A 25,765-nucleotide genomic window follows, 5' to 3' on the forward strand; every position below is an offset into this window, starting at 1 on the left:
GGGAGGCAGGCCGGCCGCCCCAGGAAGCCTGAGGACCCACCGCCCTCCCGAGCCCCGGGGCGCAGAGAGCACGTGTGATGCCCAGCCTCGTCCAGCAGCCCAGGGGCCACACGCCTGTCCGGTGACCACAGGCCCTGGCTGTGATGGAGAGGGGTTGCGCTGGGTAGACAGCTGCTGGGGACCCGAGCCCACGGCTCAGAGGGGCGCCCAAAGGCCCCGCACTATCCCCCCCGGCCCACAGCGAGATGGCCCAGGGGTCACCCCGGACAACTGCTGGGAAAAGGAGGGAGAGGATGAGGTGGGGGTGTATATATATGTGTGTGTATGTATGTATATGTGTATATGTGCGTGTATGTATGTATGTGTGTGGTGGGGAAAAGGAAGAAGAGGATGGGGGTATGTATATATGTGTACATGTGTGTGTCCGTGTGTGTATGTGTACATGTGCGTGTGTGTGCACTTGTGTGTATATGCACGCATGTGTGTATGTGTGTGATGGGAAAAAAGGAGGGAGAGGATGGGGGTGTGTATGTATGTATGTATGTATACATGTGTACGTGTGCGTGTATGTATGCATGTGTGTATGTGAGTGCATGTGTGTATGTGTGTGCGTGTGGGGGGAAAAGGAGGGAGAGGATGGGGGTTTGCATGTATGTATACATGTGTACATGTGTGTGCATGTGGATGTGTGCATGTGTGTGTACATGTGAGTGCATGTGTGTGTGCATGTGTGATGGGGAAAAGGAGGGAGAGGATGGGGGTTTGCGTATATGTATACATGTGTACATGTGTGTGCATATGGATATGCATGTGTGTATGTATGTGTGAGTACATGTGAGTGTGTGAGTTTGTGTGTGTGTGGCGGGGTCTGCAGCAGTGAGAGGAAAGCCCGGAGGATGCGGAGAGGGAGGGCGAGAGAGCAGCTGGCCAGGCCCACCAACCCCCACTGCGGCGCGCTGCCCCCGAGGTGCATGTCAGGCCCTACAGGCCCCAGAGGAACAGCCCAGGGGCGGTGGGCGCCTGCTGCCCCCACGCCCCCCCCCTGCTGGCAGACCGGCTGGGCCGCCCATCTCACCGATCAGGAAGAGCTGCTTGAACTTGGAGTAGGCCGCCTGGATTTCCTGCAGGGACAGGAAGTTGCTCGAGAGATCCTCCGTCCTCACGACCTCGTAGGGGGGCCTGTGGATGGTCCTGTAGACCCTGGGCGTTCGAGAGAGCACAGCGACAGCCTCAGAGCGGGCCGAGAGCAGAGGGAGCCCCCTCTCCTGCACCCTCAGTACACGGCAGGCTGGTGAGGAGCCCCCTCCCCCCGCCCCTCTACTTCTCACCCTAGACACCCCTACCCGGCACCGCCGAGAGGTGGAAGCGAGGTGGGGCGCCAGGACTCCCTGCCCGAGAGTATGGGGGTTCACGACCGAGGGGCCTTGACCGGAAGCCACCCTCACCCCAGAGCTGTCCCCTCCCGCCTAACTTCCTGTTCCGGAAGACTTACGAGAGGCGTGAGGGCAACGGGGCGCAGTGACACACACCCTCACCGCGTCGCCCACGCACGGCCGTTCCCCACGCCACGCCGCCAGCCCCCTACCCCGGTACTTCGGGGTGCAGCTCTGAGGCCCACAGGAGCGGCCACTCTGGACGGTGCCCTGGCCTCAGAGTGCACACAAAGCATGTGACGGGGTTCCTGCTCTCCCCCAGCCCCCTTTCCATGACACTCGGGGCACGGGGCTGTGGCACGCCCCTGGCGACACCCCTCCAGCTGTACTGCCCGGGCGCGTGCTTGCCAGGGGCACAGACACGGAGGCACCGGGAAGCAGGAGAACGAAGCCGAACACGGACGGAATCTGGGGTAGCACTGACCCGTCCAAGAAGCTCTTCTGGCTCTGCAGCAGGCCATCGTCCTGTTCTTTGGGCAACGCTGACATCTTCAAGAGGGCACATCCGTTGTGGCAGGACCAGCACCAGATCTGCAGGGGCAAGGAGCGTGCCGGCAGCCATGCCGCAGCTGGCCAGCAGGGGGCGGAGCAGCCCTGCGGTTCGGGGACTCCACGCGGCCCAAAGCTCTCCCCACAGTCAGAGCTGACTCCCCCAGGGCCTGGGAGTCCCCCGGGCCCACCGCAGCAACCCCTCTGGTGCGGAATGCCTGGATTCTGGTAGGCAAAGCCAAGTGGTTGCCAGGAAATAAAATTCAGTCTTTGAAAACCAGAGTAGAACACAGAGCACCACCTGAACACCAACCAACACGCTCTAAACACTAAGCAACATACCCTACACACGAACACAGCCTAAACACTAACACACCCTAAACACCAACCAACACAACCTTAACACCAACAGAGCCTAAATACTAACACAACCTAAACACCAGCCTACACACCCCAAACACTAAGCAACTCACCCTAAACACCAACACAACCTAAACACCAATACAACCTAAACACTAACACAACCTAAACACCAACACAACCCAAACACTAAGCAACTCACCCTAAACATCAACACAACCTAAACACCAACACAACCTAAACACCAACACAACCCAAACACTAAGCAACTCACCCTAAACACCAACACAACCTAAACACCAACACAACCTAAACACCAACACAACCCAAACACTAAGCAACTCACCCTAAACACCAACACAACCTAAACACCAATACAACCTAAACACTAACACAACCTAAACACCAACACAACCTAAACACTAACACAACCTAAACACCAACTCACCCTAAACACTAACACAACCTAAACACCAACACAACCTAAACACCAACACAACCCAAACACTAAGCAACTCACCCTAAACACCAACACAACCTAAACACCAACACAACCTAAACACCAACTCACCCTAAACACCAACACAACCTAAACACTAACACACTCTAAATACCAACCAAAGGAATGTTCAAACCAGTGTAGGTTTCCATGTGCAAACATCAAGCCCCCCTCCCCGTGAGCAACACCGGGGGGCTTCTCTTTCCTCTCTGGCTCCCAGGCCCCCAGCAGGTACCGAGCACAGGAGCAGAAGCAGGCGGGGCTGGGGACTGAGCCGGCGGCCAGCCGCATACCGGCCCGATTCCCTCAGTCCCTAAGAACTAAGAAGGACCAGGGATCGGGAGCAGAGGGTCTCGGAAGCACCACTCTAAACTGAAGATGGCGTGGGGGGTAGGGGCGGGTCCCTTCAGTCTTTTTCTCATTTCACCAGCTTCAAACTTGCAGGAATAATCAAAAGGCCCACCTAAGATCCACGCTTCTGGGCTTTTCTGGAGAATCTGGGGGCCACTGGCAGAACCCGGCCGGCACAGAGAGCTCTGCCCGGCCCCCCAGGCCAGGCAGAAGCCGACACGCATCCCCTGGTGCCCGAGTCCTGCCTGGACACCCCACCGGTCTCCCCACCAGCTGTCTCCCAGGGGGTCCAGCCCCCAGCACAGTGCCTGGATACTCTGCAAAGCTCACCCTGGACTCGACTGCCCGCAGGTGACTCCAGGCACCCATGGGCAGCAGCTCACTGCCAGAGTCCTGCTCTCTCACCGGGGACACGCTAAGGCATCGTCCACCCCGGCCTCTTCCCTGCAGGCCACACCCGCACAATGATGGGGTGGGGGGAAACAAGTCTAGATCTGGCGCTTGTGCTGCACGTGGCCACTGGCCACGTCTGGCTTGCTCCCTGGATAACACACATGATGCCCGAGCACTGCCAGGTGTGGCTCCCAAGCCCAGAACGACCCACACATGGGCTCAGGCCGGCACTTCCCAAGCTCTCTAAGGGCTGCGGGGGACCCCGAGGCGAGCAGGGGGCCCGGCCCCCAGAAAAGGCACCTCTGTTTAGGGGAGCCCCCCGCCCCCGCCCCCAGCAGGTCTGTGTCCAAGGCGCGCCTGGGGGGGGCTGTCCCGCGCAGAGCACTGAGTGACCGGGTCCCCGGCGCGTACTTACCGGCAAGCCATGGCCCTGAAAGCGCGGCACCTCGTCTTCGGAGAGGGCGGCGGGGACCACAAAGTAGGCCGGCAACCTGGGAAAGTGGGGCGCCATCAGCCCCCGCCCCACAGCGAGCTCCGGGGCCCGGCACATGCGCCGCCTCCGCCCATGCGTGCTGGGCACCCGATCCCGCTCCCGGCCCGGCCCCGCCCTGCGCGTGCTGCCCCCGCCCCTTGCGGGATGGAGTGGGGGGTGGCGGAGAGGTCAGTGGCAAGAGTGGGGTCTCAAGCCCAGCGATGCCAGGGGCCGGAGCAGTGGAGCGTGTTTGCCTTGCCTGCTGCTGCCAGCCCGGGTTCTGATCCCCAGCACCCCGGATGGCCCCCTGATGCCACTAGGAGGGATTTCCGAGCACAGAGCTAGGAGTGAGCCCCGAGCACTGCTTAGTGTGGCCCCAAGGCCAAAAAGAGTATCAAGTGCGGCCATCCCAAAGGAGTGAGTGGCCATCCCCACCCCCTGGCCACTGTGGAGGGCCCAGCAGTGACTTTCAGGGGCTCAGAAGCAGACGTGGGATGGGGGCCGGAGCAACAGTCCAGCGGGGAGTTTGCCTTGCACGTGGCCCACCAGGGTTCGATTCCCGGCATCCCTGGGAACCGCCAGGAGTGATTCCTGAGTGCAGAGCCAGGAGGAACCCCTGAGCATCACTGGATATGACCCAAAATGAAAAAAAGAAAACCTGGGATTAAACCCGTGCTGGAAGAAGGGGCACAAAGGCCCCCTACAACTTCCTGGGTGTATCCCGCTAGAGGTCCCACTGGGTATGCCCAGTTGGCACTCAGCACAGCGGAACCCGAGGGGCACCATGCTGCCAGGCCCGAGCACTGGACGCTGGAACGGGCCGTGCGGAAAGGGGCTCCCAGACCTCCCGAGCACTGTCTGGGAGGCTCCCCCACTCCCACCCCCACCCCCACAGGATGGCTGGGGCCGGGCCTGGTGTTGGATCAGCTGCTCCGGCAAGCACTTAAGTGCTTCCCGGGTGCCGGCGCTGGCCCCGCCTCCTCCTCCATCTCTCCAGAGGGTGGGCAATGCAGACGCACCAACCACGCCCGGCAGTGCTCAGGGCTTACTGCCGGCTCTGCACTCAGGGGTCGTTCCTGGTGGGTCTCAGGGAGCCACGTGGGTTGCCGGGGATGGAGCCTGGGTGGGCCGCGTGCCCTCCCCTCTGTCTCTCTCTCCAGCTGCCACAAGCAGTGCCCTTCTCGGGCTGGAGGGGTGGGGGGGCAGGACCCACATAGATGACTCCAGCGTCTAAGGCGGAGAGCCTGGGGCCAGACAGACAGCTCCTGGGGCTGCTGGTTCAATCCCAGCACTGTCCACCAAGCACCCAAGTGGGGACACCCCCTCCCCGTCCCTGCCCAACGCCAATGGGTGAGGCCCAAATACAATGTAAAATGATCTTCTTAGTTGATCAGTGCTGGGGACGCAGTACAGCAGATAGGGAGCATGCCCTGCACGTGGCTGGCCCGGGCTTGATTCCTGGAACCCCATGTGGTCCCCCAAGTACCACCAGGGGTGAGCCAGGTGGACCCCTGAGCACTGCTGGGGTGGTCCCCAAACAAAATAAAACAAAAAATCTTCTTCGTTGACATTTGTGACCACTTTAATATCATCCTACGAAAAAGAAAGGCAAAAAAAAAAAAAAAAAAAGAGCCCTGGCAAGGCCGTGATACCGGCACACAACTGCACGTTTGGAGGGTTCCATTCACTGGCGCCCTGCATGCCGGTGACCTCGGTTCGATCCCTGGCACCACATCTGTTTCCCCGAGCACTCAGGAGTGAGCCCTGAATGCAGAATCAGGAATGAGGCCCGGGCACTATGGAGTGTGTCCCAGAAGTCACCCCACCCCCCCCAAAAAAAAAATGAGAAAGGGACAGTTGAGCCTGGTGGTCAGAGCATGGCCAGAGAGAAGTAGGGTCCCACCCCTGGACCACCACCAGCTGTGTTGGGCTCCCCCTCCCGTGCTCCTCACGGCCATCCCCATCGCCGCTGGGTCAGGGGATCGGGAGGTGGACCCTAAGCAGAGCCGGTCCACCATCAGTGCCATGATCACAGAAAGAGCCAGCAAAGGAAGAACCTGGCGGAGTTACGGGCAGGAAGGCAGGAGGCATGTCCCCAGGGGGTGGCAGCCCAGTCTCCAAACGTGCCCGCCCAGCCGCCCGCCACCGCCACTCTCTGGCCCAGCAGGTCCCCCGCACAAGCAAGGCAGGACTCCAGGTCAGGCGGTGCCCTCCCGTGCCCTGGAGCTCCCACGCGACCCATCGGCTCCTCCAGACTCTGCCCGCGGGGCCGCCTGTCCCAGCCAACGGCACCCCGACTCCCCGGCTGCGTCTGTGGGTTCCCCACTCATCCCTGTTGCGTGCTGTGGGGCACTGTTCCTGCTACGCCAGGCCGGGAGCTGCAGGCAGGCAGGGCCCTGGGTCCGGGTGCGGATGCAGAGGGCAGGGAGGGGACGCAGGGCCCTGGCGGGGCGTGGGGGCAGGATTGGCGCACAGCACAGCGCCAAGGCCTCCGGGAAACAAGCAGACTCCTTCCCTCCCCGCCTTTTTTTGTTTCTCATTTGGGCCACACCCCAGAGTCTCAAGGCTTACTTCCAGCTCAGGGATCACTTAGGAAGGGGTTCGGGGGCCCTTTGGGGTACCTGGGATTGAACCCAGGTTGGCCACGTACAAGGCAGGCGCTCTACCCATTGTGATATCGCTCTGGCTCCGCAAGCTCATTTTTTAGCATTTTAAGGGGCATTTTGATTATTTTGAGTATTTAAAAAAGCTAAATGGGGGGCAAAGGAGACAGAGCACACGGGTAGGGTGCTTGCCTTGCATGCAGCCGACCCAGACTGAATCCCCAACATCCCATAGGGGCCCCCAAGCACCACCACGTGCGATTCCTGATTGCAGAGCTAGGACTAACCCCTGAGCGTTGACAGGTGCAGGCAAAAAAAAAAAAAAGGCAAAGAAGGGATGAGAGAGATGTTACGGGGTTAAGGCGCTTGCTTTACACTCTCTGGCCCCCTCAAAAAAAAAAGAATATTAAGAATATTTTTATGATCAATAAGTAAAAAGGTAGTATCATGTGGAGAAAGTGGAACCCACATAGACCGCTGACTGTCACTGTCACTGTCCTCCCGTTGCTCATCGATTTGCTCGAGCAGGCACCAGTAACGTCTCCATTGTGAGACTTGTTACTGTTTTCGGCATATCGAATACTCCTCGGGTAGCTTGCCAGGCTCTGCTGTGTGGGCAGGATACTCTCGGTAGCTTGCCGGGCTCTCCGAGAGGGGCGGAGGAATCGAATCCAGATCAGCCGCGTGCAAGGCAAACGCCTTACCCGCTGTGCTATTGCTCCAGCCCATAGACAGCTGACAAGAGTAAAAAATGCTGCCACTGCTGTGGAGAAGTCAGGCAGTTCCCTAAAAACCCAGTGGCAGAGTGCCACATGCCCAGCAATGGGGTCAGGGAAGGCGTTCCTCGGGAGGGCACGTGCCTTGCAAACAGCCAACCTGGGTTCAATCCCTGGCATCCCACACAGTTCTGAGCAGCGCCAGGAGTGATCCCTGAGCAGAGTCAGGGGTGAACCCTGAGCACCACCAGGTGTGACCCCAAAACAAAACAAAACAACCTGCGGCAGGAGCGATAGCACAGCAGGGTTTGCCTAGCAGGCGGCCGACCCAGGTTCGATCCCCGGCGTCCCATATGGTCCCCCGAGCACCAGCAGGAGTAATTTCTGAATCAGAGCCAGAAGTAACCCCTGAGCACTGCTGGGTATGACCCAAAAAGCAAAAATCAGAAACAAAAAAAAACCAAAAAAATACAACCCCAACCAACCGAAGAGCCAGCAGGTCCTCTCCTGTGTGCGGGACCAAGAGAACCGAAGACAGAGGACACACGACTTCATGCACCCAGTGCCCACGGCTGGTGAGCGGCGAAGCGCATGGCAGAAGCCCCAGATCATGGACTACGCCTTGGCACTGTAAAGGACAGAACGCCAACAGGCTGCGGCTCAGAGGCCCCGGCGAGACGGGCCAGGGAACAGCTCGGCAGATGGGCTGCTGCCACGTGAAGGGCTGGGAGCGGGCACCGGGCAGATGCAGATGGGCAACAGCGAGTCGGCCTGAGGCTGGGCAGGCGGGGCGGGGGGGAGGGGTGCAACCTTCCCGGTGGGCGGGTGAGGACAGGCGGGGCGGGCTCACCTCTCGCAGACCCTGGCGCCTTCGTTCACACTCACGGCTTTGTACTTCAGGTGGCCCTTGGTGCGCTCCAGTTCCCAGCACCAGTCCTCGAGCGAGTTGAACATCACGGTGTGGGTCTCGGGATCGGCGGCGGCTACGGGGACAGGTGGGACGAGACCCGGAGCCCTGTCACCGGGCCCGGGCACACCCAGGGCAGCCGAGGCTCCTGAGCAGAATAGATTCCCCGAAGGACCCTCCACCAAGGCTCCCCCCGTCTCTGCCACTCATCCAGAATTATGACTGAGGCTCCTTTCACTGCGGACAGAGAGAGTGGTCCCTGCTCCCCCGCGGGCGGGAGGAAGCAACTGCTAACCCCTTTCAGCCGCTGGACCACACGGCAACTTCCACGGCATGAAGAGATCCCGTGAAGCCCAGGGAGACAGACTTGGCACAGACGCAAGAATAATAAGCATATTTTTAGCCCTGCCAATGTGTGCCTACGGTGGCAAACTCGCTGGGTGGGTGCGTGAGACCCTGGCGTGGGAGGGGCCGTGCCAAGCAGGGGGTCAGCACCCTCGAGCCCTGCACCTGGGGGACGGGCAGAGGCACCCAACCCCCGCATGCTCCTCCTAAGAAGACCAGGTCCTGGAACCAAGGAGGAAAACGAAGACGATGCCGAGAAATGGAAAGGGCCGGCAGTGTCCTGTTGGCAGGCGTCGGGCGCCTGTTCTTGGCGCCGGACAAAGGATCAACCCAACTCTCGCCACCACCGAGGAGGCCCGAGTGCTTCCACCGGTCAGTTCACAGCTGCGGCACAAAAAGGTGTGAGGTCACCTGCCCCCAGTTACCGAGCAGTGCAGTGGCAGAGCTGGGACCTGGGGCACTAACCCAGGCAGCTGCCGGGGAAATCTCCACAGGCTGATGGCTGAGAAAGAAAACGACCCCGCGGGCACTGCACGACCGCACCCAGGCACACACAGGTCGTTCCTCGGCAGCACAGACAGGTCTGCAGTGCCACGTCACAAGCATCGGGGACCTTCCAGCCTGTGCAGTTTAGTGGGCGCTTAGGCCTGAGAATAATTAAAGATATTTAGGTTGCGAAGCACCCACTCTGCAAACCTTCAGTGCAACCCAGAGCTGACTCATTCATTAGCATCCGTTGGTTTTTACGGAGGCATCTCTAAACACACACGCGCGCACAGGCTTTGCTAGTTGGAGGCAATGAGGAAGATGGGAGTGAAAGAGAAAAAAGGTGCCGCATATTCGAGCTTTGTGCCACACACAGCCACCGTGAAGGAATGCACCGCTGGCATCACTCAACGCACAAAGACATCTGGATGAGCTTGACGCAACCAAGACCCAAAGAAGAGGCAGGATTCCTAGGACAGTCCAGGGCTCTCTTTTTTGCTTTTTGGGTCACACCCAGCGATGCTCAGGGGTTACTCCTGGCTCTGCACTCAGAAATTACTCCTGGCGGTGCTCGGGGGACCCTATGGGATGCTGGGAATCGAATCTGGGTTGGCCGCGTACAAGGCAAACTGTGCTATCACTCCAGCCCACAGTAAACCAGATCTTTCTAATGTGGGCCCCGGATATGTCCACACGAAGCACACAGGCAGCAGAGAGGCCCCAGGTCTCCCATTTTCGGACTCTGCAGGGCTGAGGTGAACAGGCCCCGCGAGCTGGGCCTGGCACAGAGTCACGCGGAAGGGCCCTATTGTTCATGACAGACCAACCGGCCCATTATTAACTGTGTGGGAGCAAGGAACAAGTTATTCATCAAGCTGGGCCCGAGAGCAATGCTTGGTACGTTCTCTGGAGGTGATTCTCGGAACGTGTGTCCTGAAGAAGTTCCCAGCGCTCTCTCGACCGGCCGTGCCCTCTGAGCTCCTGCCCTGACCCTCACTAGCTTCACAGCAGTACTTCAAGGGCGGCACCAACACCGCTGCTGCTCTCCGGGGAACCCCGAGTTCCCGGGAGCTAAGTGGCCGGGCGGGGCTGTGGAGCAGCTGGGCGCGGATGTGGACGCAGCAGGACGAGCCTTCGTGACCACGTGGGCTCATCCGACTTCCCCAAATGCGGCCTGCTGACGCAGACACCCGAGTCCCTGCACGTGACCATCCACTGGCTTCCAGGACCCTCCCTGGCCTCCTCTATCAGCTCAGGCCCAGCCTTCGCCCCCACGACCCTCGCCCTCCCCCGAGGTGGTAGTGGGGGGGCTTCCTCCCACTGCTCGGAGGGCCCCCTTCCAACAGGACACGCCCCTCAGCCACCTCGGTCTCACCTGCCGCTCCGAGGGGACAGAGGTTTCATCCAGCTCCTCCCCACACCGTTCCCCGGAGCTGGAGCAAGTGTTCCTGAGTAACTACTCCAAGGCGGTTAATGACAAAGCCACTCCACATTCCAGAGAGCCGCTCAGAAGCACGCAGACTCACACACCGCCTCCCGGGAGCAAAGCCCCTGGCACAAAGGGCCCTTAACAAACATCAGCTTCAGAGCAAGTGCAAGTGCACAGACAGACGGAAGGAACCTAGAGGAGGAAGAGGACGGTGACCGGTGGGAACGCAGTATAATCTATACCAGGGATCACTCATGCACACGACCTAGGCTTCTGACTTAAAGAGGTGGGGAGGGGGGCGCGCGCAGAGTGACAGAACAGTGGGTAGGGCTCTTGCCTTACACGTGGCCGACCCGGGTTTGATCCCTGGTGTCCCCTCTGGTCCTCTGAGCACCACCAGGAGTAATTCCTGAGCAAAGAGCCAGGAGTGACCCCTGCGGCATAGCCGGGTGCAGACTAAAAACAATTTTAAATGATTGGTCTTGGGGCTGGAGAAAGAGCACAGAGTTAAGGCACTTGCCTTGTCCACCGTCAACCCAAGTTCTGTCCCTGGCACCATGCATGAGTGATGGTGCCAGGAGTGATCGCCAACCCCAAACCAGAAGTGAGTCAGGAGTGAGCCCTGAGCACATCCAGGTGTGGCCCCAGCACAGAAATCAAGCAAACCTCAGACCGCCCTGGAATGGATGGAAACACATGTGGGACCTCCAGTTTTTTAACCCAATGAATGCCCTGACGTGCTGACACCCAACCATTCCATTTCTCCCAAAACATCTGCAAAGCATGTTGGTAATTTTTTTCCTACTCTACAAGGCGTTGCTCTAGAGCCTTAAGAAATGCAATCGGGTCTACGAAAGCGGAAGAGGAGAACCCAAGGACCAACACAGTTATTCCACACTTGTCTCAACTGTTTGCGAACTGTCTCCCGCTCTCAGTGAAGAGATGTTGATTTTTCTCTCTCACGGGACATAAGCAAATTTACTAAAGAATCCCTCTCAGAAAAAACAAACCCAAAAGACGAAAGTGAAAGTGATGAAGATCATCTGAAAGATGCAAAAGCCCCCTCAAGAAACTTGAATGAATGCCCTAAGCCAGAGGCAGCTGACTACAAGAGAAAAGGGGGCAGGGGGCCGGAGAGACATGGCTGGAGCGGGGAGGGCACTGGCCTTGCACACAGCCAGCCTGGGCTCCATCCCCGGCATCCCATATGGTCCCCCAGCAGTGCCAGGAGTAACCCTGAGCACTGCTAGGTGTGGCCCGAAAACCAGAGAGACAGAGAGAGAGACTTACCTGGCCTGCTCGGGGCCGCGGCTGCATAGGAGAACAGAAACAACCGTTTCAGCAGTTTAGGAGCTTGGGTGTGATGGATGATGCCACTCACAATCTAGAAGAGAGCCAAGCGATGGAGAGTCAGGCCCCCGGGAGGCCAGGAGGGCCATGTGCTAACTCGCACCCAGCCCTGTACCACACGTGTCCGCAATGGTCTCTCTGGCACTAATGCCCAAGAAACAGCACCGACCGCTTTGCCAGGCTGTCCAAAGAGCTCTGAATTTTACAGACGTTCTGATTAAACCACGGTCTAGTCCACAATGACACATTTTAAAATGATTTAAACGGTCTTAAAAAAAAAAAAAGACCCAAGTGCTCAAATATGTTCAACATCTTTGAACGCTCAAGGACTTGTTTAAATACTTAGAGAAACTGGGGTGGGAGACATAATACGGTGGAAAGGGAGCTTGCTGGCAGGTGGCCGACCCGGGTTCCATCCCCAACCACCCCATAGGGTTTCCCGAGCCCCGTCAGGAGTGATCCCTGAGCCCAGAGCCAGGACTAAGGCCCTGAGCACTGCTGGGTGTGGCCCCAAAACAAAGTGAGAGAAGAAATACTTAGAGAAACTGAGTATCATATTCAGGAAATAACCACGACACTTAGAGAGCTGATTCTCTCTGTCACAGCCTCAAGGGCCTGCTGGGTGAGGAAGAGAAATCTAATCCCTCTCCTCTTTTCTCTTTAGGAAGTGCTGGGTCCAAGTATCTTTCGCTCTGTGACAAAAGCATCCTTCAAAACCCTCTTCCTGCTCGGAAGACAGGCGGGAGTCGGGCTGAATTCCCTGACGGGAGATACACCAGCGGAGAGAAAACGAAGGCGTCTCGTGTGAAGTCTCCGTGACTCGCTGGGGCCAAAGCCAGTGGAGGAACGGGCCTCTTGTGAGGGCTCTGCCGCTCTGCTGACCAGAGGGAGGGCGGCCAGCACTGCTGCACCAGAGGCAGGCTCTGGGGTGCTCCCTCCCCCTAGCCTGTGGCTCCCCTGTCCACAGGGCACCGGGCAGCCGGCCCTCTGCACTCCCTGCTGCCAACCACCAGCTTCTCCCGCTGTCTTTTTTTTTTCTTTTCTTTTTGGTCACGCCCGGCAATGCACAGGGGTTACTCCTGGCTCTGCACTCAGGAATTACGCCTGGCGGTGCTCAGGGGACCATATGGGATGCTGGGAATCGAGCCTGGGTCGGCCGTGTGCAAGGCAAACACCCTATCCGCTGTGCTATCGCTCCGGCCCCTCCCGCTGTCTCCTTAAGAGAAATCCTGGACGTTCTCACGGCCACTGCAACCAACCAGTATGAGCAGATCCACAAGACCGGATCCGCCACGGCTGGGCTTCAAGGGTGCCCGCGGCTCAGCTCTCCCTTGAGGCTTTGCCTGGGCCCAGTGACTCCGGGACCTCCTCCCCCACCCACACAGAACCCCAGCCTCCCCCCCGAACCCGAGCGAAACTCGCTCTCCCCGGGAGCTGGGGGTCTGGGCCCGATTCATGTCACACCCTGTCCCGCATTGTCTTCAGGTCCTGGTTCACCGCCTGCACGACACGGACACGAGCTGGAAGGATTGAGGGGACCAGGCCGCCGGCTCGGTTCAGGGAACTGTCTCCATGGAGACAAGGCATTGAGCCTTGGAGCCGATTTCCACTTGAAGTGGGTGAGAGGCTCCTCCACCCTCGGCCACAGCCGAGCAGCGACCAGCGTCAGCAGGGACAACCTTGCGGGGAAAGAAAACCTAAAAGGCCGCCTGAGAGTGACGGTCCAGCGGGGAGGGCGCCTGCCTGCCTTCCGCGCAGCCCACCCGGGTTCCCTCCCCGGCATCCCACACGGGCTCCCACCAGGAGTGATCCCAGAGGGCAGAGTCAGGAGGAAGCCCCGAGCCTTGCTGGGTGTGACCCCCCCAAAAAAAAAAAAACAAACCCTAAGACACATGCAACTAGTTACCCTTTTGACTTCCTCTTCTTTTGTGTACCTCAGACAGAAGTGGAAGACGCGGAGGTCTTTGCAGTGGATGATGAGCTTCTCGGGGTACTTCTTCAGCTGTGCGGAGAGGGCTTTCTTCTTCTCGTCGAACACTGCGCAAGCACAAGCAGCTCAGGAAGGGGAAGGCACAGGAGCACGACACCCCCTCCACGGCCGTCTCTTAGAAGCCAGGGGTGGGCGCTTCCGTCTGGGGCCCGGACTCCATCCCAGAAGGTAGCTCCCAGGGTTCTGCTGGGCCCCAAACACCGACGTGATCACAGAAAGCAACAGCTGGTGTGCTCAAGGCAGACGACATCCGGGGCCGGGGGGACAGGGGGAAAGTACAGTGGAGAGGACGCCTGCCTTGCACGCAGCTGTCTCGGGTTCAAGCCCCGGCAACCTGTATGGTTGGCTGCCCACGCCCTGCTACGAGTGATCTCTGAGTGCAGAGCCAGGAGGAAGCCCTGAGCATCGCCAGGTGTGGCCCCAAAGGGGAGGGGGGGAGGCAGCAACATCTGGATTCCCCTCCCGGGGCTCTCCTGAGGCCACAATCTCCGCCCCAGACTGGGACCCAGGCGCGGAGACGGGGGCGAGGCCTGCCAGGACAGGCGTGTGGTGGGCAGGGGAGGCCCCCAGGCCCGAGCACAGAGCACAGCCCTCGCTGCCCCACTGACACCGGGAATCGATGGCACACACGTGATGAGGGCGGGCACCCCGGGGAAGGACGGGGCTCCGAGTCACATGTGAGCTGCATGAGCTGCTCCCGGGCCATGACCCCACACAGGGCACCCCACCCCTCTCGGCTTTGTCACCTGTGAGAGCGGTCTGAACCGGGCGCACGGGCAGGGAAGGCTTCCGCACACTGGAAGGGCCAGCACCACGCTGGGGGGCCAGGGGGGGCTTCCCCAACGCCAGCAGAACCTCAGCAAGGGATCTCCACTTACCCCCGTAAATCTGGTCCACGCAGGGGAGGGTGATGTCATTCTCTCCGACAACCTTATTCTTAAACTGGGTTTCCTAAGAGTGAAAGGAGGCAGCTGTGAGGACGTTCTATTGAGCAAAATGCCGCATACCCCAGACATGGGGTCTGGGGGCTGAGGGCAGAGGCTGGGGCAAAGTCAGGGCTTTGCACGCAGCAGGGGCTGGGTTCAATGAGGAGGGGAGGGGCAGAGAGTTAACGAGAGAGAGAGAGAGAGAGAGAGAGAGAGAGAGAGAGAGAGAGAGAGTCTTGCGTGTGTCCAACCCGGATTTGAGCCCCAGCATCTCCACATGGTACTCTGAGGCCACAAGGAGTGCTCTCTGAGCACAGAGCCAGGAGTCAGCCCTGAGCACCACTGGGTGTCGAGTCCCCTGCCACCCCAAAGAGTAACAGCAAGAGGGAGGGTGAGAGAGAGCAAGAGAGGGGCTGCAGCCATCGTACGGCGGGTAGGATGCTTGTTCTGCACGTGAGCGACTGAGTTCTACCCCCAGGGCCCCCTGCGGTCCCCTGAGCCTCATCAGGAGTCAGTCCCGCACAGCCAGGTGTGGCCTAACCGAGGGAGACAGAGATAGACAGAGACAGACGGCGCAAGCGAGGAAGAGCAATCGCGGCAGAGAGACCGTGAGAGCTGGCGAGAGCGTAAGTGGAAGGGAGAGAAGGAGAGCGCCCAAGCCCGGCTGAGAGCCAGAGGGGGAGCCAGCTGGGGAACGGGAGAGAAGGCGTGAGAGAGACTTACACAAGGGCTTGTGGCTCCAGGTGAGGTACCACAATCCTCATACCTTCTCCTCTAAGAAAACTTTTGGGGATCGTTTTTAATACATCAGGCATAACCAGCCATACAAAATAACTTATTGACAACCTGCTTTGGGGGCAGGCTTGGGTGGTGGTGGGAAAATTTGAAATAATGGTGAGGGGGGGAGGTGTTACGGGGTGGGACTGGTGTTGGAATCACTGTATCACTGTCATCACCGTCATCCCGTCGTTCATCGATTTGCTCGAGCGGGCACCAGTAATGTCTCCATTGTGAGACTTGTTACTGTTTTTGGCATATTGAATATGCCACAGGGAGTTTGCCAGGCTCTGCCATGCAGGCGAGATACTCTTAGTAGCTTGCCGGGCTCTCTGAGAGGGCTGGAGGAATTGAACCCGGGTCGGCCGCGTGCAAGGCAAACGCCCTACCCACTGTGCTGTTACTTCAGCCTTGGTCTTTTGGCTAAGATCAAGTGTAGTATCTGTTCTTGCGAATAACTATAAAAATAAAATTGGTGAGGAGAAGAAAATGAGTGAAAGAGCAAGAGCACAGAGAGAAGGGGAAAGCCAGAGCAAGGGAGTAAGAGAGGGGCTGGAGCGATAGTACAGCAGGAAGGGGATCTGCCTTGCATGCAGCCCACCCGGGTTCAATCCCCAGCACCACCTATGGTCCCCCGAGCACTGCCAGGAGTGATTCTTGAGTACAGAGCCAGGAGGAACCCCTGAGCATCACTGGGTGTCACCCAAAAGGTAAAAAAAAGAGGGGGGGATGGAATAAGAGTGTGAGCGAGAGAAAGCAAAAGCGAAAGAACCACTGAGAGCGAAAGCCAGGCAGGCCCTCCCGAGGGCGGTGGGGAGGGGGCAGAGGCCCAGCCCGCCTCGGCTCACAGGGCACCAGGCCATCAGGGAGCCCGGGGAGCACAGTGTGTTGGGCTTCTGCAGGGCCCCTGGGTGAGGACTGGGGAAGCAGGGCCGGCCAGGCCACCCCGGAGAGAGCAAGATGCTATTCAGGACCGGGGGCATGGGGGTCCCGTGCTGGGCAGGCGTGCGCCCCCCACCCCACCCCACCCCGTTCTTCCCCATCTCACGGCAGGTGGAGGGGACAGGAAGGGACAGGAAGGGACAGGAAGGGAGCCCAGCGCCGCCTCCAGCCTCAGGGTCCCAGCGGGCTCTGCATGCAGACGCTGGGGCCCACCAGTGTGTGTACGGGGAGCACTGGGGTGCCAGGGGAGGGGCAGAGTCTGCGCTGACACGCGGAAGAAAGCGAGAAAGCACGGGTGTGGCACGAGCCCAAGAGACGGGACTGGCCAGCGAGCCCAGGGGCGCCAAGAACTCTGGCCCTTGGTGTCTTGGTGCGGCGGGGAACCCCCTGGGGAGACACACAAGGCGGCCGGACGCGGCTCCCAGGGACATACGTCGCTCTCCAGGGCAGGCTCGTCGTCGCCCAAGAAGGCGATCTTGAAGTCGGTGCAGACGAGTCTCCCGTAGATGCCGCGCTGGCAGGCGTCCTCCTGCACGTACTTGAGCACCGTGCTGGCCTCACAGAGCAGCTGCTCACCTGGCGGGAAGGGCGGAAGGGGCGCGCCTGAGCATCCCGCCTGGGGCGCGCGGCCAGGGGCGCGCGGAGGAGCGGCGAGGGGGCCAGGCTTCTCGCGGGCAGCAGGGGGTGGTTGGAGGGAGGTCTGCAGGGCCCTGGGCCGGCAGGGGCCGCCCCCACCCCCACTCCCCACCGCCCACCCGGGTCCTCACGGCTCTGATGCCCACAGGCATCTGCCCAGGCGGGAAGGGAGCCGGGACGCGGCAGCAGCGGGCGCGGGGCGCAGCCCACCACGGGGTATCCCTGCGCGGATGTCGGTGCGCCCGCGGGGGCGCCCACGGGCATCCACTTTGGACACATGGTGACAGCGGCCTCTGCAGCCGGGGTCGGGAGGAAAAGGGAGGTGAGAGGCCAGCGTGGGGGGAAAGGCCTGTTTCCGCTCTTCCCCCGGAGGGCCGCCTTTCCTGCCCTCTCTGCCGGCTTCCTGGAGAGGGGGAGCACTTCTCCAGGCGCACCCGCGGGCACAGAGCCTCTGCAGAGGTGGGGGATGGGGGGGACCTGCAGCCCCCTGCAGGGCAAGAAGTTCCCCGGGGCTGGAAGTCTGGGTGAGGGCAGGAAAAGGAGCAGGATTGGGAGGGGTGCACAACTAAGTGGAATTACTTGGCAACAAAAAAAGACAAGGAATTTTCCCATCCTTCCACGGAGGACTGCCCCCCACCCCCCAGATGCTCTCGGGAGAGTTCCTTCAAGGTCTTTCAATTTCCGCTTTGGCTCGGTCTTCATTTAGGACAACTTTTTGATAGGAAAACAAAGAAGAGTTTCAGCTACTAAGACTAGCAAGGTCCCTATGAGAGGGGCCCGGGCAACAGTAGGGGGGGAGGGGTGCGTTTGCCTTGCACGTGGCCTACCCAGATTCAATCCTGGCACCCCATAGGGCCCCCCTGAGTATGCCAGGAGCGATTCCTCAGCCAGGAGTAGGCCCTGAGCGCGGCTGGGTGTGGCCCCAAACAAACAAAGGAACCCATATTAGCTGGTTTTATTCTCTTCCACGAGGCCCCTGTCACTCAGGGGCTGGAGGATGGCTGACCCTCGGCTGGCCACCTGTGAGGAGACTTCTGAGGAAAGAAAGAAGAAGAAAGAAGAAGAAAAAAGAAAAAGTAAGAAAAAGAGAAAGAAAGAAGGAGATGGGAAGACATAAGAAAGAGGAAGAAGGAAAGAAAAAGAGAAAGAAAAGAAAGAAAGAAAGAAAGAAAGAAAGAAAGAAAGAAAGAAAGAAAGAAAGAAAGAAAGAAAGAAAGAAAGAAAGAAAAAGAGGGGCTACAGAGATAGCACAGTGGGTAGGGCGTTTGCCTTGCACGCAGCTGACCGGGTTCGATTCCCAGCATTCCATATGGTCCCCGAGCACAGCCAGGAGTAATTCCTGAGTGCAGAGCCAGGAGTAACCCCTGTGCATCACCGGGTGTGACCCAAAAGCCAAAAAAAAAAAAAAAAAAGAAAGAAAGAAAGGGCTTTGCATCTGCTGGAGAAAGGTGAGAAGGCCCTGCTGAACCCCCATCCATTTGGATCGGGGGGGGGGGGGGGAGGCATGAAAATTCTCTGTGGATGTGGTCCTACTCCAACCCAGGCGTGAAGTTCCTGGAGAAGCCTGTCCCCATCACCGCTGCCCCACAGCCTCTGAGGGAACACAAAGGACCCACACACAGTGCCTCGGAGCTGAAGTCATTTCCCAGGCTTGGGGGACCAGGGAAGAAGCGAGCAGGATGGTTACCTGGCAACAGGTGGAGAGTCACTTCCTTCTCGGCCACTTCCTTTTCATTCGTGTGAATTTCCTATGAGAGAAGAGCAAAGGGTAGGACCTTCCTCTGTGTAACGTGCAAATGAATAAGCAGATCGTCGTCCTCTGAGCCCAGGAGACGGCACAGGGGCTCTGGTGCTTGCCGTGTGCGGGCCAACCCCACCCAGCAGAGGGGCTCTGGTTCTTCCTGTGTGCAACCCCAGTTTGAGCCCCAGCACCTTACGGTCCTCGGAACACAGCCAGATGTGGCCCACACACTCTCCCCGAGCCCCACCACACACACACACACACACACACACACACACACGCACACACGCACACTTTCAGAGAGAATATATACAAAAGCATCATAATGGTCTCAAGAACATATGAATGGGAGAGTACGGTGCATTTGCTTTGCACGCAGCTGGCCTGGCTTTGATCCCTGGCATCCCATAGGGTCCCCACCTAGAGTGACTTGTGAGTGCAGAGCCAGGAGTAACCCCTGAGCACCACAGAAGACGACAAAGAAGAGGAAGAATTAGAAGTTCTGTTGAGGACAAGTTAGCTATTTCCATTTTTGCTTTGCTTTCTTTTTTTTGGGGGGGTGGCGGAGGGTGAAGTGGGGAAGAGTTTGGGGGTTCGTGCCTTTCTGGTATGGTGGAAGCCAGGAGATCAGACATGCAAAAACATGTGCTCTACCGCTCCTGCCCAGTCCCAAGAGAGTTGCTTCTGTAACGAGGTATCTGTATCTGGAGGAAGATACTCTCAACACAGCAGTCCAACACATGAAGCTGCTGAGTCTGAGTGGCCCCTGGCTGCCCCCCAGGAGAGGCGACACGGGCACCGTCTCCCTCGTGGAACAGACGGCCAAGGAGGGCAGGGGAGGCGCTGCCCAGGGCCCTCCCGGTGTCCAGTGAGTCGCCGGGGGCCCCGGGCACAGCAAGACGGGCGGTGCGGGCGGGAAGCCGGAAGTGCCAAGGTCCCGGGCATCGCCAGGGAAGGGGGTGTCCTTCCCGCCACGGAGCTCTCTCTTCCTTCCGATGAGAGCATGAACGCCAGTCCTCACAGCGCTGGCGTGGCAGACCCCAGGCCCAGGGACGAGAACTGGGACACTCGGGGTGCGAGTGAGCGCGGGCCAACTCGGCTACCTCACTTGGAGGCCACGCTCTCTCCCAGTCACTGTGTCTCAGTCACAGCAGCTCCCGGGGGCTGGGCAGAGGGCCGGGAGAACAAGGATCCACCCCCGGCGCTGCAGGGTCCCCTGACCACCGTGCCAGGGGCAATCCCCAAGCTAACGAACATGACAGCAGCCAAGAAGACACAGGGCCTGTCTCCCCATGCTTCTCTACGGCTGGGGTGCTTGCTGGCTACCCAAGCTGATTTCTGATCTTTGCACACGGGGACAGAAAGGAAGGTGCTGAGGAGCCCAACACCTCCCTGCCACCTGCTCCAAGCGGAAGGACCCCTGGGGATGGGAGCATGACCCCCTGGGGACCCCCCCCCCAGCAAATCAATCGTGACCGTGGACAGCTCCACCGTCCCGTCGATGGTGAAGCCCAAGATTTGGTACTGGTCAGAGACGGAGGTCCCTGGGCTTTGTGCATCCAGACTGGAATCGGGTATGAGCTGGGGGCAGCTGAGGTGGGGAGCGGCAAGCCTGGCGTTCCCAGGCCAGGAGTGGGAGCAGGCGGGCTCCGAGAGGACCCGGGTTCCCTCTCGCCTGCTGCCCCCACCCCTGGGCGCTCCTGGAGCTCAAGCCCTGGGCTGCCTCATGTGCCCGCCCGAGGAGGGGGCAGGTGGGGGGGGCGCTCAGAGTTGAGGGCAAAGCGCCTGATGTGTGCTCTGGCCCCCTGAGGGGGGGGACCCTCGCTAGCGGCAGAGGTGAGCACCACCAGACTGTCGGGCCGCAGACCTGCCCACCGAGAGTTCGGAGCCATCCGCCACGGGCAACCAAAGCACAGTTATTTAAGACAGGTCCATCATCTTCCTCTGCGGAGACGGCAGAGCTATTCGTTAAGCTCCAGGGGCTGCCAGAAGACCCCAGCAATCATCCTGGGGGGAGGCGGGGGGTGCTGGGCGGAGCCCCAACACTGATGCTGCCCGGAGGCTCCTGGGCGAGCCAGCACCCTCTGAGCACAGAGCACAGAGCACTTGCTCCACCCGCAGTGACCCGGCCCAATGCTGTCTGTTTCCCGTCTCCCTCCCTCAGCGGCCGCCCCAGGCTTCGGATTCTTGAAGAGGTCACGGGTGCAAATGTTCCGTGGACCATCCGGAAACGGAACAAGAGACTGCGAGGCAAGTACCTCTGAGCTGGACACCTGTTCCCGAGTGGCCCCTGCCTTCTGGAGAGAACCAGGAGGACCAGACTGGGGCCCCTCAACGCGTGCAGTGCCTCACCAGGTCCTCAGCCATCCGGCTGGAGGTCATGAATTCCCTCTGGTCAGTGCCAGGAGCGACGTGGGGTTCCCGCTGCGTGTCACCCCACAAAGACCTCAGAGACAATGATGGCAAGGACAAAGGTGTGGTCATGCCACCAGCTGGGGTCAAGTTCAACCAAGGCCTCGGGGCCTGGAGGCAGCATCCGAGCTAGCGGGGTGTGTTCAGCAGGCGGGGAAGGGTCAGTCTCCGGCTGCCAGGATGGATGGTAGCGGTGCAGATGATGGGGCCCGCGAGGGCTTTGCCCTGTGGCGTCTGCCCACAGTGTTCCCCAGAGGGTCTCTTGGGGGCAGAGGCAGGTACCTGCCACCCGGCCCAGCCTGAAGAGACAACAAAGGCAAACGGCCTTCCTCATCCCCAGGCGGATCCACCCGGCACCCAAGCACAGCTATCTGCAAGTAGCCCCCGACTCTCAGACGCTGGGCGGGGGGGCGGGGAGACGGTGGCTGAGGGGTTACACCCGGCTCCATGCTGCAAGGCTCATTCCTCACGGTGCTGGGAAGTCTTCTGGCTCCAGAGACTGAACCAGGGATTCCTGTGCTCAAAATATGTGCTTAGACCTTTGTGTAATCTCTGTCTCCCCCCGCCACCCCGATATCTCTGTGGGGAGTAGGGGGTGGGGGCCGTCTGGAGTACATACTGCAGTACTCGGGCTGGCTCCTCACTCTGCAATCAGGGCAAACCAGAGTCAGCCACGTGCAAGGCAAGTGCCCGACGCTGTCCTACCTTTGTGCGTCTCACACTCGCGCACACACACACACACGCATGCACACATAGAGTTTTTATAAAACTCTATGTAGAAAGAGATGCTGTAGAAAGCTGATGCTGGCCTGCTGAAAGTGGACTAGTGGACTAGTGACTGAACATGATGGCCACTCAGTACCCCTATTGCAAACCACAACACCCAAAAGGAGAGAGAGAGAGAGAGAGAGAGAGAGAGAAATTGGAATGCCCTGCCACAGAGGCGGGGTGGGCTAAGGGGGATGGGATTGGGGGGGTGGGAGGGATACTGGGTTCACTGGTGGTGGAGAATGGACACTGGTGGAGGGATGGGCTCTCGAATATTGCATGAAGGAAAAACAAGCACGAAAATGTGTGAATCTGTAACTGTGCCCTCACTGTGACTCACTAATTAAAAAATAAATAAATTTAAAAAAAAAAAGAAAGCTGACGCTGGCCTTCTAAAGAGAGTTGAGTTCTCTACATGGAAATGGAGGAGACTGACATTTCCAATAGTTTGGCTGTTTAAATATGTCCTCACCAAAGTCCAAGGTCCAGTGGGGAGTAGCAACGCCCCCCCCCCCCCCCCCGCACACACAGTACCACCCTACCACCACACAGGGTCTGCTGTGGGGCTGTGGGAGCAGCAAAGAGGGAGCCAGACTGTAGGAACTGGGCAGAGGACAGGGAGGGGTAGAGACGATCCGAGCGAGAGCTTCGAGGGGAGTGGCCGGAAGGAATGTCCTGGAGCTCAACAGCTGGGCACACAGGAGAGGACAGAAGAGAGGTGGAAGGACACACAGGCAAGGCGTCCTGCAAGAGGGGTGGGAAACACTGAGTGGGGGGCGACCCCACCCCCACACAGGGTGAGCCCTGCAGTGCACACGTACACACATGCACACATGCACACATGCATGCACATGCAACACACATGCACGCACGCCCATACACACGTACACGTATGCACACACACATGAGCATACACACAAGTTTGGCCTTTGTCCCGTGGGCCATGGGGAGCAACAGGAGTTCTGTTGGTTGGGGGGCCACTCCCGCACTGCATCCACTCCTGCCTCTGCTCTAGAGTCCAGGTGCCCGGCGGGGCGGGGGTGGGGGGTCATGCGGTGCTGGGATGAACACTGGACTCCCACACGCAAAGCCTGCACCCCGACCCTCTGGCATCCCAACCGGGGTAGCAGATCCGTAAAAACTGGGTTAAAAGCTAAAGCCAGGGATAGCCGAGCACGTGGTCTTGGTATTGACCCTCCCGAGACCTGTCCTTGGGCGGCCAGCCCAGGGACGAAGGGGTGGCCGGCCACCAAGAGCTCAGGAGGACCCGGGCATGCTCTCCCAGGGGCCGAATCCACTCTAACATCCCACAGGGAACAGCGGGGGGGGGGTCCCTCCCGTAAGATCCCTGCACGCCCCCATGCTCCCCACTCGGCCCGGACACATTTCTAAGGGGAGACCCCGCAGTGGACGCTGGGGTCAGCAGGAACGTGCTGTCGCCCCACTGACTCTCCCTCGCGGAAGCGACCTCACATGTCCCCTGGGGTTGGCTGCAGATGCTCGGAGGTTAGCCACAGTCACCGGGGTTTTGAAAACACTCTGACCGCGTGGAGGGGAGAGGAAAACCCACAGAGTGGCGAGCCACGGGGCGTACCCGGGGTTATTTCAACACTGGACCGGGCTGCGGATAACCAGCCGAGACTCCTTCCTCACGGGGCCCGGGCTTCCTCCTGGACCGCCGTAACCCCTGCGAGGGCGGTGTGGAGCAGCCAGGGCTGCGGGTAGCAGCCGGCGGGGCGGGAGAGGCCCTGGAAAGAAAGCCGGTGTGTCCAAGCACCACCGACCACGGGAAAGGAACAGAATGGATCCCCCGACACAGGCGGGGCGGGGGGCGGCTCACTCCCGGGTCAGCCAGGATGCAGAAGGAAAGGAGATCAGGCCAAGTCCAGAGGGCGAGGCGCTCAGCCTTCCACAAGGCAGGCCTGGGGCTGACCCCTGGGCCCCAGACTGGCCCCCGAGACTGCGAGCGAGCGCTGACACCGACGTGCAGAGACAGAGGACAGCCCTGACACACCTGGGTGTGGCCCCCGCCAAAAAACAAAAAAAAAGTCTGTTATTTCCCTCCCTGTCTCCGGAACCTGCTCATTTCGCTTCTCTGGGACACGCACTGGAACGTCCAGCTGGGGCCTGAGAGCCGAGTCCAGTCTGCCCGGGGCCACCCGCATACACCGCAAGGCCCCTCCGCTCCCTCTCTGCACTCACAGGCTCCCTGCCAGGGACGTGGGGGACAGGGAGAGCGTCTCCACCTTCTGCGCAGCCCGCAGTGGCATGGCGAGGATGCCAAGGCCCCCACTGGCCCCCACGAGGCAGCTGCAGGCCCCGCCTGAAGGCCAGTTGGTCTCTGGAAGGCCAGTTGGCCGACCTACGGGTGCAGCTCGGGGACTGGGCTCCACCACCAAGTCCTCTGGGAGTCGGGGATTCGCAGGGAAGAGAAAGTCAACCCCAACTCTTGCCCAGGTGTTCACGGGCCCTTACAGGAAAGAGGGAGGCGAAAATACTGAAGTCAACTAGCTTCATTTAGAGAAAAAGGAGAGAGGGAGTGGGAGAGGGAGGGAGGGAGGAAGGGCGGAAGGAGAGGGAGAGAGAGCAAAAGGAGAGGGAGGGGGGAAAGGTGGGAAGGGCGGGACGGGGAAGGGAGGGGGGCAGAGAGAGTGGAGTGAGAATAGCACACATTCTACACATGGCAGGCTGAGGCGGGAGAACCTCTAAAAGAGAGAGCTGCAGTGCACTTGATTACTTATTTATTTATTTATTTATTTTTTGCTTTTTGGGTCACACCCAGCGATGCACAGGGGTTACTCCTGGATTGCACTCAGGAATTACTCCTGGCGGTGCTCAGGGGGACCCTATGGGATGCTGGGAATCAAACCCAGGTCGGCCGCATGCAAGGCAAACGCCCTCCCCGCTGTGCTATGGCTCCAGCCCCCCGCTTGACTGTTTTATGGAACTCCCAGGCGTTCCCCCACAGAGGCGGCTCCCGTTTCCAGGCCCACCAGAGCTCCTTCCAGACAGCCTCCCGGTCACCCATCCTTCAGAGAGGTCACTCGCACAGAGTCGGGGGCTCGCGCAGGTGGTGGCTTGGATTTGTGTTTTCCTAATGAGTAGTAAGTGATGTGGAGCGTTCTTGCATGCATCTGTGAGTTATCGGTACAAAAGTGTCTATTCATATCTTTAGCCTCGAAAAAAGATTGGGTTGTTTACTTGCAAGCTCTTTATATATGTTGGATACGAACCCCTTGTCAGATGTTATATGCAAATATCTTCCCCTAGTGTTCTGCTGTGTGTGTGTGTGTGTGTGTGTGTGTGTGTGTGTGTGTGGTAGTTGCTTTCAGTGTGTAAAAGCTTTCAATTTGATGTGGTCCTGTTTGTTTACTTTCCCTTATTATTTCCCTGGCCACTGAAGTTGAGTCTCTAAAAATACCCCAGAGCCAACACCCTTCCAAGTTTCAAAGCACTGTTTCTTCCCACCACACGGCACCCACGTGCCCAAAGGACAAGGCACAGAAGCTTCGTCTCTGCAAAGTCGCTCCGCTTCCCTAGACTGGGTACGTAATACTTCGTGTTCTCTGCTAAGAGAAAAACCCGAGGGTGGACACGCATCGTAGTCACGTATTACACGGGAATCGATGTGCATGTAGAGTAAAAAACCGGGGCCGGAGCGGCAGGACGGCAGGTACGGTGCTTGTCTGACACACGACCTGCCTGGGTTCCATCCCCAGCACACACATGTCCCCTGAGCA

General features: G+C 59.3%; 1 protein-coding gene across 1 annotated transcript in view; it reads right to left on the bottom strand.

Moving 5' to 3' along the window:
- MTMR12 (myotubularin related protein 12) overlaps positions 1-25,765 on the bottom strand; it is a 71,376-nt gene that overhangs the window by 18,651 nt on the left and 26,960 nt on the right. The window contains exons 2-10 of the mRNA XM_055120603.1: positions 18,792-18,852; positions 16,902-17,044; positions 14,702-14,774; positions 13,740-13,870; positions 11,774-11,867; positions 8,167-8,299; positions 3,941-4,016; positions 1,858-1,964; positions 1,076-1,200 (exon numbers count right to left, since the gene is read on the bottom strand). Coding sequence (XP_054976578.1) covers positions 1,076-1,200; positions 1,858-1,964; positions 3,941-4,016; positions 8,167-8,299; positions 11,774-11,867; positions 13,740-13,870; positions 14,702-14,774; positions 16,902-17,044; positions 18,792-18,852 — 943 coding nt within the window. The remainder of the gene's footprint in view (positions 1-1,075; positions 1,201-1,857; positions 1,965-3,940; positions 4,017-8,166; positions 8,300-11,773; positions 11,868-13,739; positions 13,871-14,701; positions 14,775-16,901; positions 17,045-18,791; positions 18,853-25,765) is intronic.

The sequence above is a fragment of the Sorex araneus genome, chromosome 1 (genome assembly GCF_027595985.1).
Source record: "Sorex araneus isolate mSorAra2 chromosome 1, mSorAra2.pri, whole genome shotgun sequence".
Classification (NCBI taxonomy): domain Eukaryota; kingdom Metazoa; phylum Chordata; class Mammalia; order Eulipotyphla; family Soricidae; genus Sorex; species Sorex araneus.